At 43.8% G+C, this 14,270-nt stretch overlaps 1 protein-coding gene across 1 annotated transcript; it reads right to left on the bottom strand.

Annotated features, from left to right (window-relative positions):
- Positions 1 to 5,960: 5,960 nt before the first annotated feature.
- LOC149339081 (uncharacterized) lies at positions 5,961 to 10,473 on the bottom strand. The gene is made up of 2 exons (XM_089550397.1): positions 10,350 to 10,473; positions 5,961 to 8,769 (listed from the first exon to the last, which is right to left on the bottom strand). Exons 1-2 carry the CDS (start codon positions 10,390 to 10,392, stop codon positions 8,162 to 8,164), a joined length of 651 nt encoding a protein of 216 aa, XP_089406523.1. The 5' UTR covers positions 10,393 to 10,473; the 3' UTR covers positions 5,961 to 8,161.
- Positions 10,474 to 14,270: the final 3,797 nt, after the last annotated feature.

Here is a 14,270-nt window from a genome sequence, read left to right as displayed (position 1 = left end):
TTCCCTGCTGCGTGTGGAAGTGTATCATTTGGCTCAGGTTTTCATGACAACACACTGCAGTAATTGAGCGAGTTGATGTGCTCTCCTCGGGGGGTATTTCAGGGCCCCTTTAAATATGCTATGCAGAAACGCAACTGTTCAGGTGGTACTTTAAAGGGGCTCTTAAACACCTTCTGGGAAGAGTAAATAAAAATGGCTGAGGCTTAGCTAAGGTTAAGCGTAGTCAGATGCGAAGCATATTGATGGCTAGGCTTGGTAATACATGGCTTTCCTTTTGTAGAACGTTGTCGCCGAGCCGCATATTGAGCACGCCGCTTAGCCAGACGTTCATCCCGCTCTTCATCGGTCTCTGTGGCACGCTGAAGCTTTCGCTTCTCGTTCAAATCAGCCCTGCTTCTAGGCGGCATCCCAACACCTGGCCGCCTCGTAAGTGCTGCTGTAGCGTCACGTGGTCAGCTGCAGCGCCTCTGATGTGGAGCCTCCACAGCCGCGGCCGACCGCGCGAGCCGGCAGCCCATCTCTCCTCTGCTGTGACGTCATGTTGTCGCGTGGTGTCACGTGGTCACGCTAAAGGTCAATGGTAGCTCCACCGCCGCGCTCGACGGGCTGTAGTGTAGCTCTAGTAATATGCTTCGCATAATAAACGCTCAGTCACCGAATTGTGTTGATGGACACCTGAGCCAAATAATGCACTTCTACACGCAGCAGAGAACCCAGAATCACGCGAGATGTTGCAAGCCCTATCCGGCGACTTTCTCATGCTCCCGCCCTCCTCCGTTTCAAGCTCCTCCGCATAACGGTTAAGTGTCCCTTTATTAGTTGGAGGCTATTAGATTTTTTCAGACGTCAATCAGCTACCATGGCCACGTCGCTCCGGCGGATCAGGGATGCTCCAACCTCCGAAAGGTTCCCGCGTGCATCTGCGGTGAGGCCGGCGGAAGAACACCGACCTTTCAGCGTGCAGAAAGTGACTAGAGGAAAGGGAAAGACTCGAAGATGCTGAAATTCAAATTTTGACTACAAATAAGCTTCCACAGAGTGCATTACAAAATTATATCTGAAGGATATTCTTGGGGCGACATCCTTAAATCCCAGGCATACTGCAACTTTACTGAGAGCCCCTTTCAGAGCTCGTTTAGCGTCATAGTAAACTGCAAACTCAAGCCCAATCAAAGTGAGAGATAATTAGGATATCTTAAAGTTGCATTTAGCATAGACAGAGAGGTAGGATTTTTTTACAGAAATACTAGACATTCATGCCAGCAGTGTTGCTTGCGGTATTTGCCAAATGCTCGTATAATGTCAGTTCCCTTTGTTTTCATGGTGCACTAACAAGCTCTCGGCATATTCTGCAAAGGTGAAGCGAAAACTAACTTTCAAAGCCGAAGATCGCAAGATGCCGATTACTTCACAGTGCGTTAACGCGCGTAATTAACACAGCAAGCATCTGCGCGGCGATGAAGTGCCGCGCCCGCACGACCGCGACCCGCACGATTAGCGCTCGCCACGTGCCGAAGAGGGATGGTGCCAGCCCGTGAAACACAAAATGGTGCAATGTGGGAACAAATTATAGCTGGTCGATTACTGGCTGTGCTGATGACACCGCACGGGACCTGTGTTCTAGGGTTCGAGTGCATTACATAACAATGACAGCTCATGCGGTGCTGTCGCTAAGCTTATCAAGTGCCACTCCAGGACTGCAGGGCGTAACATTCGCGCCGCGCGGTTGCTCCACCCACCGCGGGACCCCACGCTGTTGTCGACTTGTTGACTAAAACTTCTCAGTGCGGTGCTTTATTGTTGACGCATGTGCTGCATGCTCCGGTGACAGCGTAGCATGTAGCAACAGGCGCAGGTTCGCCTGGTCCGTCTTCTTTGTTCTGGCGCCAAGCTAGGTCAGCCGCGGCGCGCCGACAACGGGAGCTAAAATCACGTCATGCTTAAATAGGCCATGACATGGCACGGTCTGCCACCAAATCGTGCTTTTACGTTGAAGCTACGAGCCGCAACGTTATTATGCGTACATAAAAAAAAAGAAGTAGAGCTCTACGCGAGCATTTGAACTAGAAATTGTAATTTGAAGTTATCAGCTCTAAGCCCTGGCCGCGACGGCCATTTTGAAGCAACCTACTCACGAGACGTCATGGACTGGCAGCATCGTCTGCTACAAAAGTGGCGCAGAGCAGTGCGCGCGCTTACTCGAATCCGGCCGCGGCACACTGTGATGAAGTCGCCGAGAACGCGCATAATTAAAGCTACACAGAAAAGGAAGGAAGGACACAGGCCTTTGTTGCCTTTGTCCCCCTCCAACTTTCTCCCTTCGCCACACCGCACCCCAACATGAATAACGAACAGCTCACTCCCCTACGCTCAGTACCCGCAGTTCAGTCGAGCAAGCACGTCACTGTCAGTTTATGTCGTCACGAACTGCGAGCGTGCCACTGTTGCCTGAATTCCATACAGTTCAGGAGAATTTTAAAAATTCAATTACAAATTATTCGCTGCACCAAATAAGCTCATATTTGTCCAGTTGATCCGAGATGGATAGCGAGCAACACGCAGTAAACAACTTGAGTCTGAAAAATGATGTCATGACCCCTTTAAAAACCCACATGCGAATTCCCAAGAAGGTGCTTTTCCCAGCCCGATTCGTGCACATTGCTTTAGTATTCTCCAATGACATGTACTGCATTCGAGAAGGCAGAATTCAAGAAACTAAATTACGAGTGTACTATTAGCCATGTCAGTATTATGTTACAAGTTTCTGTTCACAAATATTGTCTAAATATTGACTCAGAAACGTTGGCGAGGTGTTTGTACCCAACATTGGTACCATGTATGCCCATAAACGTTACTTTGATGTAAACATCATAATATACGTACCTCAGGCAGCATTTACAGTAAAATGACATTTTGTTGCTCAGTGTTGAGTGGCAGTATTTACTTGGAGGCAGCGTTGGAGCAACATTCTGTGTTACTTGGGTATTAATGTCATGTCTCTTGCATGTTTCTCAGATGCACTAATAACTTGCTGTTCAGCGACCTCCTGCCCTTCCTTTACACAGTTCTTTTCAAAATAACACAAGAACATTTTATTTATGCAGGACTTTCACGAAGTACATAGTATGGACAAAACATGTGGTAAAAATTTGTCCAAAGCTCAAAAGCAGGTCTAAAAATGGGTGCTGCGTATCAGTGCCTGTACATGTGCGTATGTTTTCTTCGTGCAAGTGCCATCGTTGACGTATAGGTAAGGGTGGGACTTTTCGGCTTTTATGTTTTGAAAACTAAGACTTGAGAATGCAATTTTCGTTTTTTTTTTCTTTCAGCAAGCATGTTGCTGTTGGAAGTGTTTAAAGATCAAAATGAGTGATTATTATTACCCGCAGGAGCATTATTGTTTTTTTTTCTCTGTGATATTTATATGGCAGCCATGTGCTCAAAATTCATCAAGTGGTTATCTTGACTGGTTTGTTAGCGACAGTAGTTTATATACAAAATGCCCAAGTGGTCAGGTTTAGAGTAGCGGTTGCACTATAAATGTATATCGCCATAAAAACAAAGAGTATTTATAATATGTGTTCGGGCCGCAAGACAGAAGTGTAAATTTGAAGTTTTTTCTAAAACCGGGTTTCGGATAAGCATAAATAAACAAGAAAAAGTAAACAAGCGAAAGGCGCAGGAGAGCAATACAGATGTACTACTCAATTGCCTTGCTTAGGCAAGAGGAACCAGGCTTTCTTTTCTAGTTCATTGAAGATGGAACAGCTAGCTAGCAAACAGGGTGAACAACAAGAAAAGAAGACATGTTACAGACAAACACTCTCTTTTTCCTTCATCTTGTTTTCATTCTGCTCCATTCATAATGAACATTTACCAACTTGTCCAGCTTTCCACCCTACTTTCTACCTAGCCGCCTTCACGAAAGTGTGACATCACACAGTTGATACAGATATTAGTTTGGGCTTAAAAAAAAGAGAAATAAGAAAAAACTGCCTTGCTCAATCCTTCAGTCATGGAGTTTAGCAGCAAACAGTTCAGTATAACAAAGTTTCAAATTGGAAACAAAGAAAAAGTGACTGTGGCCGCAATCCAAATGGAGCCAGGGGATTCTAATCACAGCTGTCCGCCTGATGACAGCAGCAACTGAAGTGCCCCTGAACTGTCGCGGAAGCCAGAACATGACACTTTTTCAGGACCTTTTTGTATGGTTTTGAGCTGGCAGTGGCTTGTAGTGGTAACAAATGTTGTCAGTGTCCTATATATATGGCATGGGAAAACTCCTTAAGCAAGTAAAGACTCTGATAAGGTGATGACATTCTGAGAGTAGATGGCACTACGCTAGTAGATGAAGCTTGACAAGGAGCATATTGGTCTGCCACGGTCATATGACTAATGTAACGAGCAACACTTCAGCTCTACTTAATCTAACAGACCCATTGTCTCACCATGTGCCTGGCTCCAGCACTTTGTTAATTCTCTTTATTAATACAAGTGTATAGCAAAGGACAAGTAATATACACAACTCTACGAATTTCTTTCTTCCTTGATTGCCTAATGTGATCAATAACAAACATACACAATTGAAATGATAAAAGCAGCCAGCCCGTCACTAGAACTGTTCCAGATGTGACTTTCTTCAAGCATATTTATCCGTTCTGGTGTACAAGCCTAACTTTCCCACATCTTTCATTTGCTGTACTAGTTTACGAAAGGGATCATGAACTCATTCGTGACACTGTCAACATGTTGAGCAGCCATCAAGCATTTTAATCTTCTGGACAGACATAATAACTAGCAGCTAACACTGCACAGTAAGCTGCTGTGGTGACTCAGTGGCTTTGGTGTTCAGCACCTGAGCCGAAGATGACTGCACCAAATCCCGACCATATTGGTCACATTTTGATGCAGGTGAAATGTGAAAATGCCCATGTGCTAGGTATTTCAGTGCACGTTAAACAGCCGCCAACGGTCGAAATTAATCCAAGTCCTCCACTATGGCATCCCTCGTAGCCCACGTGCAGCTGTGAGATGTTAATAACCCCACATACATATTAGTACTACACAGCACCAACAAGTCCTTGTCTTCCAATCGCATCTTTATTGACACAACTCCAACATGCATTTGAGGAAATTTTTCATGCATAGTTGCATGAAATGTACCTCTGACCCATTTAAAAGCATTCTGCCCCCACACCTCAGCATATGAAGACCAACCAACACAGTGATGTGACCATGTCCATAAGATATCTCAACAAATGTTTTCTAATTAGTGTTTAAGCATGCTTATAGATGCTCATAGATGATTACAAAAATTTATAAATGTGCATATCGCAGTCAAGAGGCTGTAGGCCAGCAAAGTTATCTATGCGGAGTTTGTACTATTCATCATGCATCCTGTACAGGTTGCATGAGGTCACTCACTTATGATGTTCCCCAATTTGGACATTGAATGAAACAGTAGCAGTGACTTTTTTGTAAGGTTGATTTCTCTCACTTTAAGCAAAAGCTGTATTTGTAAATGGTAAAAATCCTGTGTGCACCTTCAATGCGAATAGCTCTGTTGTATGACTTAGTCAGATACAGATGGCTAATTTATTTATTTTATTTATTTATTTTACCCTCTTGGTACATAGTACATTTTAGAGGGGAAGACAAGAAGGATTAACAGACCAGGGATTTTCTTACATAAATCTAAGTGGAGTAATTTAGATCACTTAATTTGTAGTAAAGAGAAAACTACTAAACTGGTGCAGTTACGAAATACATGCTAATGCAGAACTGCATTAGACAGAATTAGAGCCTTTGTAAGTGTAATGAAACAAAAATGACCGAATAAACATCCATTGTATGCAGAAACTAGTAACAAAGAAGGGATGAAAAATTTATGAGCGATCAATTGGATTGATGCGGAGAAAATGCGATAGCATTGGCTTTTTTGACTCCGCTTATGTAGTAATGAGAGACACATTAAGTGATGCTTTGAAACCAATTTATAATGCTGTGTATTGTGCACTTCTGATCCCTTTAGGTGATTTTGACCATGTCAGAACTCCGCTAACCATTGAATAACAGTAAACATCCAGTAACCGTTGGTTCCATTCCAATTCTGATTCTATTCCATGATTTACACTTCAACTCCATTTCCATCTTTGCTGTGTAAATCTTAGTACAGTCTCTCCCCTACAAATGGAAGGTGGATTTCCCTTCCTCCATCAGCCAAACATGGCAGGTGATGCTACCACATTGCATTAAATAAAAAAATCCCAGTGTCTCAGGACCAACTCGGTCCCTTATTCAGGGCCACTGAATGATCTGTGCACGGTACTGAGCAGACCTCACTTTCCCACTCAAAGGTAATGTGGCTAAGGCCGTTCATGTTGACGGAAGGTAGAGTTAGCAGGAATTTGCACAATTACCAGGAACTCTGCACTTTGTCTACGTGAATGACTTTCATCACTTGACCACGGAGAGAAAGCGAGATCTGCTCATTGCTGACCGTTCAGTAACCCCTGAAAAAGAAATCGAGTTTGTTCCGAAACACTAGCATTCTTCTTTTTCAACCTATGGTTGATGCTAGACTCTTTCTGCATTGCAAACTTAACCCGATGGACATCTGTCTAATGTTCATGTTCAAATCCATGGTATGTGCACGTGCAGCTAAATGGCAAACTCTACTACCTGTGTGACATCTCAGCAGCACTACATCATTACAACTCAGACATTTGGATCAATCCAGCAGATTTAAGATGTTTGCAGTTGATTTGGCAAACATTCAAGAGATAATCCAAGATGAAAGCTCCGCTACTGCTGTGCTGGCATACTGCAAGAATAGACAAAAGCTATGCATCTGTGTCCCCTAAACAGCGAAGCAAAAGTTGCGAGAAATACACAGGCCTCCATGATGTCGTGTTAGTATCGCCCGTAAGATAAGTGTTATTGGTTGTCATTTCTAATATGAGCAGAAAGCTACATGAAAAAAAAAGGTAGGTTACTGCATTCTGTTGTGTTGCAAGACGCCACCAGTAGCAAAAGGTAATTCACATTGAACCCCGCAATAGTTATTTTAGGGCAAAATAAAATTTGTTCACATACTCAGATGACAAGGGATTTCCCCGAGCTGCTGCATAGTTGCTTTGATGCAAAACTATTGCCTATATTTTAATGTCAGTCTGGTCCAGACAAAAAATTTAAATGGCAGTTAATAGTGCATAGTAAGCACATTAAAAACATTTCACTAGCTAACCCACAATTGCTGATCCCCTGCATGATTGCCTCGCCATGCAGGCAACAGTCAATATTGCGCATGTTAAAACCATACTCTGGCTTGCCTTGAATTTAAGGCATTCATTTGGTGACTGCGTCCGATTCAAGGCTCGCTATGCTGTCCTAGTAGAGCGAGTGAAGAATGATGGGCGCAATGCTACGAGACAAAAAGGGTGTGGCCAGAATTTGAGAACAAGCATGAATAGCTATTATTCTAGCAGAAATTACAACAAAGAGATGGAGAGGACATGCAGTGTGGAGAACAGTATGACTGATCTCTTAAAAGTGAAAATCAGAGCACAGAAAGGGGAATTAGTGAGACTAAGAAATCTGCAGACAGAGGGTGGTGGAAGTCCCTGCAGGACAGGGGAAAAGTGGTGACCACTGGAGAAAGCCCCTACCGTGCAATGGACTTGACCAATTTAAAAGTTCTTGGTACAATCTCAACAATCGAACAATCTCAGTGATGAAGTGCTAGGTGAGGAGTGGTAATCTGTCATAAATGTGGCATTTTATAAAGGTGTTTTCTTTCTCTGGCTGAGCATAAATTGTGCAAGCTGCTTGTTGCAAATGACATAGTGCTGCACTGGTGAACTGACAGAGCAGTAGAAAGGCACTACAGCAATCTTGATGGGGCAAAAAGCATATGCAGCATTTGCAATTTAATTTACTTTTTGAAGAAATTGTAGCCCAGGCTACATAGATACACAAGTGAAAATACTAGCACAAGAGGGTGTAATAATCGCCCAATGTGCAGCACAACGCTTTCAAAGGTATCAGAATCATAATCACCTGTGACAGCACGCAAAGTAACGAGCATTCACACGGGCATTGTCCCAGCGTTACATGTTCTGGCAAGGAAGAATCAACGGATTCTCAGCGAATCAAGAATGTCCTACACGTCGAACAAACTATCCGTTGTGTCCTTTCCCTCAGCTTCACCACGTTCTGCACAATGCTGCACAGCATACGTGATGGCTGCAGCGGTACGCTTGCAGCGTTCGGAGTTTTTGACGAGCGAGTCGTAGCGGCGGCGTCTGGCAATAGGCAACTCATCGGTATCATCGCCGTCGACAGTAGTCTGTACGGGCGGGGCGGTACCCGCATCCATTTCTAGCAGCTCGTTCCAACGTTTGCGCTCTGTCAGTAAAGCCTTCAACTGCGTGTGGTGGCGTGCGGCGACGTCAGCAGGCAACTCGTCGTCGATGGGCGTCGAACCGGCAGTTACGTTTAGAAGCAAGGTGAGAACGTCACGGCCTTCGTGTTCGTCGAACGCTGACAGTCCTCGCAGGAGCAATTTCCGATACAGTTCTTCGGGAGCCTCTACTTCGTCGCGGACCATGGAGAGAGCGCGCTTGAAGCAGAGCCGAAGGAGGATGCGCAGTCGTTCTTCACCCGGAATGCCGCTGGGCACATCCCTGATGAGGTCATTTTGGGACGGCAGCAAGGAGTAACTTCGACTGCTCCGTCGCCGGGACTTTGGTCTTGAACTTTCTTCCATACCTGCTCGCAAAAACGCCAAATGCTGACACGAGGCAAAAATGCGTCACAGAGAGCTGCCTACCTGATGATGGCTTGCTGTTACCGGTAAAAAAGCTCGCGCGCTTATTTACAATAATGGCCACTGGCTAGACCTGGGCTAGACTTCCATGTAGACTTCGTATGTTTAAATGATGATGATGATAATGTCGTCGTGTCGCGGTTTTCAGACTGTTGACAAGCATCGTAACAAACTGTACAGATCACTGTTTATAATGGTACAGATAGGGGAGAATGAATAAAAAAAAAAAAGCTGCACGCAATTTTCTGTCCGGGTGCACGTTCTGTCGACTTTGTATGCATCGCCGTGGTTATATATCATATGCATGCAAATTTGCGCGGCTGTTTTCTACGCGCAGCTCGTGAGTCGTAACACTATTCGCTGAGCGGTGATCAAATGGTCCCGCTGACGTCAAATGTTCCAATTCGTGTCGGCTCATACCCCATCATACTATAGTCATACTCTCCTTGCTCATACCCAACGCAGAACATTACACTGAACGTATGAGCTGGTAGGGACCAGCCGCTCCCACCATGAGCGCCAGTGAGCGCAGCCCAAGTGGAAAATTTGCGAGTGAGACCACTTGATGTGGGATTACTGGTCTCGCAAGAGGGACCACTTGGCAAAGTGGAACAATGGAACAATGGAACAAATGGAAAAAGTTGACAAAAGTAGCTGTTTAGACTTACTGGTTAAAAAACAATTTGATATTTCAAATGGTTTTTGAAAATGGTTCCAATTGTGCATTTAATCAACTTCCATATTAAGGTGCAAAAGGAATACTAATTTGTGAGGACTGCAAGGTTACTCGCAAGTCTGGTGCCAGCATTTTTGCACGAGAATTAAAACTGCGAGAGATGCCTAATGCTGTCATGGAAATCAAGACACATACACACAAGCATACATCACACACAAATACATCCAATAACATTAGCTCATGCATACATCCACAGAGCATACACCCATCTCTCATACGGGTCAGCGGCACTTGTCCATTGAGCGCAGTTGTTTCATACTATTTCGACCACGTGATTTAATACAATTTAGTAGGTTAGGCTGCTGACAGCTCTTAACTGTTATAAGAATCATATTAGTACTACCTTTTTTGACGAGTATGCAAATGTTCACTTGGATCGGGTTCCATTTGATGTCCAGCTCTTGCAGTCTAGTGGTTCCACTATGCGAACCACTCGCATGCAGCTTTCAAATATGGCACCACTTGCAAGTGGGATCATTTGTAAAACCACCTGCTTTGAAGTGGCGCCACTTGAAAACAAGTGACTTAATTGTTTTCACCTAGGGAGGAGGTATTGTATAGCCCATGCAGTGGCGTCACGAGGGGGGTCCGCTCCGCACCGGGTGCAGAGCTCAATTGGGGGTGCAGATGTAGCGTACAAGGGAACCGGGGGCCATGCGGTGCCTTTCTTAACTGCAAATGAGCTCAATTTTTCAGTTCTGCAACTCACAGCCTTCTCAGACTAATTCTGTGAAAGAGCGCAAAATACTTTGGCTATGGAGACATCTCGAAGCAGCATGCATTTACCTGGATGAGGCCAAGCATTGGTCAGCACTGCACTTCTTGACATTCATGCCCGAGTTGGATTTCTTCAACTTGCACAACATTTTGACTAGGCATTCAAATACTCCCCAGGATATGCCTGGAGCTCATGAGAGGGTCGAGGGTTCTAATTTGCAACCTCTTGAAAACTGCCTGCACCTATAGTGGAAACGTCTATAGGTCAACAGGTTCACAGGACCTGTTGAAAGAAAATTGGCAAAAACATTGAAGTTGAAGAAATGATCAGCAGCTTAGCAGCCATCATGGCGAGAAAAAAAATTGCCTTTTTTTTGCTCTATGCAATCTCTCAGTGAGTGAATTTGTTCACCAAGTGCCAATAAGTTGTTGGCTTGCATATGAAAACAAAATTTGTGGAGAAAATTGACTTGCTGCTGATGAATGTAATACCCTCGACATCAACACACAAATTCCATTTCATCTTATATGGTTACCTTCGAAAGACTTCTCGGTGTTGCAGAAACCCTCTTACGGCTTCTTTCATTGCATCAGGAAATCGTCGCCCACGCAGATATTTCTTTGGTTTATGAAAGAGAAAGTAATCACTGGCACACAGGTCTCAACAGTAGGGTCAATGCTTAAGCTCCACAAAGCCGCGTTCCCAGATAGCTTGTATTTGAGAGACTTGCTCATTGGCGCATTGTCTTGAACAGACTTACCATCATGCATTTGCCATCAACTTCATGCGGCAATTCACTTTGATCTCTCTCGTAATGCCTTTGTTATTGAAGCATACATTCCTCCAATCATCAACTTCTATGGCGTACGGTTCAGTAATAAAACGCCTCCTGTATTCTAAAAGCCTGTTGCCGTAATCTTTCCAGCTGAAATTTTATTTCTTTAGACAGAGTTGGGAACCCTGCATGAAGTCAACTGATTTCTGTCTTGTCCACACTTAGCTACACTTGCCATCCTGTCACTTCCAGTGCTTTAGTCGGACTGATGTGCTAGCATGTACAAGTAGCTAAGTGTTTCAACATACTGGATTAAATGACTTATTAGATGCTCTGAAGGTGTTTGTTCTACAGTAATAAATTAAGTTGCCTTGTCATTCTTGCAGTTCAATTTAGCTGTCTTCCGGTATCTATCTAAACGCTCTTGAAGCCCGCTGCAGTGTCCCAGTGGTTATGGCACTCAGCTACTGTCCCGAAAGACGCGAGTTCGATCCCGGCCGCTGCAGTCGAATTTAAATGGAGGCGAAATTCTAGAGGGCCGCATACTGTGCGATGTCAGTGCACGTTAAAGAACCCTAGGTGGTTGAAATTTCCGGAGCCCTTCACTACGGCGTCTCTCATAGCCCAAGTTGCTTTGGGACGCTAAACACTCATAAACCATAAACTCTCTTGAATGGTTGCTGTTGTGTTCTTGTTTATTCCAACAGCAATAAATTAATTTGTTTTTGTGTGTTCGACTGGGGCCATGTGCCATTCGCGACTGCACTTGTCCTCGAGTTTTCCTGTGTAATGAGTCCATGCATTTACACATGCTGGGAAGGTGTTTGCATCAGTTGACTATTGGTTTCTTTCTAGTTATCTCTGCAGATATCAATTCAGTGGTTCTGTACATCTAGAAATTGTCCTTGGATGGTTGTTATTTGAACTCTTTCTAGCTTTTCCTGCTCATATGATTGCAAGCCTTTCAAATGCTCACAAAATATTTGCAATTCTTTTCGCACTGTCAACTGTTACATTCGTCTATCTTCAAAACATTCATTCATTTTCATTTCATTTATTTATTTATTTACCCTAAGGGTGCTTTCGGGCATTACATAGGAGGGGAATACAACTATTCAAGATTGGTTATATATGCACATAAGCAAAAACACACTTGCAAGGTAACCATAGAATATATAAAAGGAAACATTGTTGTGTTTATCTCTTAATAGGTACGCTATTCTTCCAAAAGTGAATTTCAGAGGTTTTGTTTTTCTAGCCTTGCTAATATGAACTTGCAAGTATATTTTTCCAAGTGAATTTTTCATCCATTTGTGTGCCGTACTCATCTCAATGTTCTGTCCCTTGTCTAGCTCTCCATCTGGTGGCACGTATCCCCTTCTGCCTGTGGTCCACACATTTGAGTGCTTGTCCATGTGTTGGGGTGCCCGTGGTTGGAGTGCTCAGGCTGCAGTGTGGGCGCCTTCATTCCCCTTGACTAATGCGCTGGTGTCCATTTATGAGCTTTGTTTGCTTTTCAGCTTCCTTGCTGTGCTTCATATAATGGCTGCCTGCCCTATCCTGCCCCTGATGTAGTTCCAGCACACTCACGAATCCGCAATTCTTTTTTTTTTTTCTGTGTAGTTATTGCAAGCCACTGAGTGTTGCAAGCGCAATGGCTGCCTCCTCTGCTTGGGTTGGGACTCTGCCCCTAACTGATGTGCTCTTTCTGATCGTGTAATTGAGCAGCAGAAAGTGAACAAGGGCATTGAAGAAACACACAGACGAGGATGGTGCCGCGAAAATAATCGTGTCGAGTCTGTGACTGCTATTGTCATGACGCCTTCAACCGGCCCGGTTGTGTCTGAATATATTGTGTTTCTGTTGTTCTTTCGTTGTTTTTCTACGGCTTGAGGCTAGGATGAAAAAGGAAGCACGGTAACAGAAGCGCAAAGGAAGATTAACGAACACTGTAGCAAGATGAAAGGTGTATGCATCCCTGCAGTAGTTTTGTTCAAAATAGGGGATATTCAAAATTCCGCAAGTGTGCTTTTCCGCAAAACTATGTTGCCCCAAACAAGATGGCCGACTTCGCTATAAAGGAACTACGTGGGCTACAGGACAGGTGCTAAAGGTGTGGATAGAACGTAAGAAACATATTTTGGAAGGATCAAACAAAAAACCAGTCTTTCTTGCTTTGTTTCAGCAGGAAATGCATGGTCAGCCATCTTGTTTGGGACAACATTGTTATGCGGGAAAGTGCAGTTGTGGAATTTTGAATATCCCCTATTCGCAAAGACTCCTGCAAATTATTAAACAAAATCGACACCTATAACGTGCCCATCACTTTGGTTTCTTCAGTTTTCAGTCATTCCCTTGTAACTATATTTCTCCTTTAGTCTATGAGCTTGACACTCAATTAGTTCAGTTCCAAGGACGCCGAAAGGGGAGCCGAGACACAGGCGCTATCCCTCCGTCTCTCCTTTCTGCGTCTTTCGTGAAGTTTGCGCTGTTTTCGTTGCGCAGTTCCAAGGCCGTTATTTTATTGGATGTCTCGAGGCCGCACAAGATTACCACCTCAACACACCCAGCGTACTTTGATGTCTTCTGCGTGGGTGGACTCGGACACAATACTGTAGGATACAACTTAAAAAAAACAGCAGTTAGGAACACTGGGCCATGGTCCACGGTGTCCTGTATTACTCTACTAGCCAAGCACAAGAGTAAATGAAATCAGCTTTTTAATGTTTGACTTTATTAAACAATCCAGGTGCTAAAACTCTATAGCTCAGAATTTTTTTCTTGTGATTAGCTTCTTGTTTAGATACCAAGAGAAGTTTTAACAACTGACTGCTTTTTGTCATGATGGAATTCTGTTCGGTGGTCCTAAATGTGGTAGAGTTTCACTGCAGACTGAAAAGACTGTAGACACCCAATTTTTGTTACAGTGTTTTCTTCTTCCAAACGATGTGTTAGACATTGGTATACATGGAGCACCCCGTGGTATTTGCCTATGATCAATGAATAACTTAAAATTGAATTTCTTCTCAATGCTCTTATGCCATTTGTTGCAATTCTAGCTCTTAAAGCAGGCTGGTTTCAGTGCTGTAACAAGTTTAAACTATGTGTTAGCATTTTTATTGCAGTTTTTCCGCACCTCAAGTGACTTAATAGTTCAAATACACGTCACAGCCATCATTTGGTTGATGAAAACAAAACAGCATGAGAAAAGAAA

The sequence above is a fragment of the Amblyomma mixtum genome, chromosome 6 (assembly GCF_055824585.1).
Source record: "Amblyomma mixtum isolate Tamu chromosome 6, ASM5582458v1, whole genome shotgun sequence".
NCBI classification, from domain to species: Eukaryota; Metazoa; Arthropoda; class Arachnida; order Ixodida; family Ixodidae; genus Amblyomma; species Amblyomma mixtum.
The sequence above is the reverse complement of the archived record's forward strand: the minus strand, read 5'-3'. Positions and strand labels throughout refer to the sequence as shown.

Bases quoted from the DNA above. Each gene is read 5' to 3' on its own strand.
- LOC149339081 (XM_089550397.1), bottom strand. From the start codon at position 10,392: ATGTCAAGAAGTGCAGTGCTGACCAATGCTTGGCCTCATCCAG. The intron at 8,770-10,349 runs GTAAATGCATGC...TTTTGCGAGCAG, and splicing joins CAATGCTTGGCCTCATCCAG to GTATGGAAGAAAGTTCAAGA.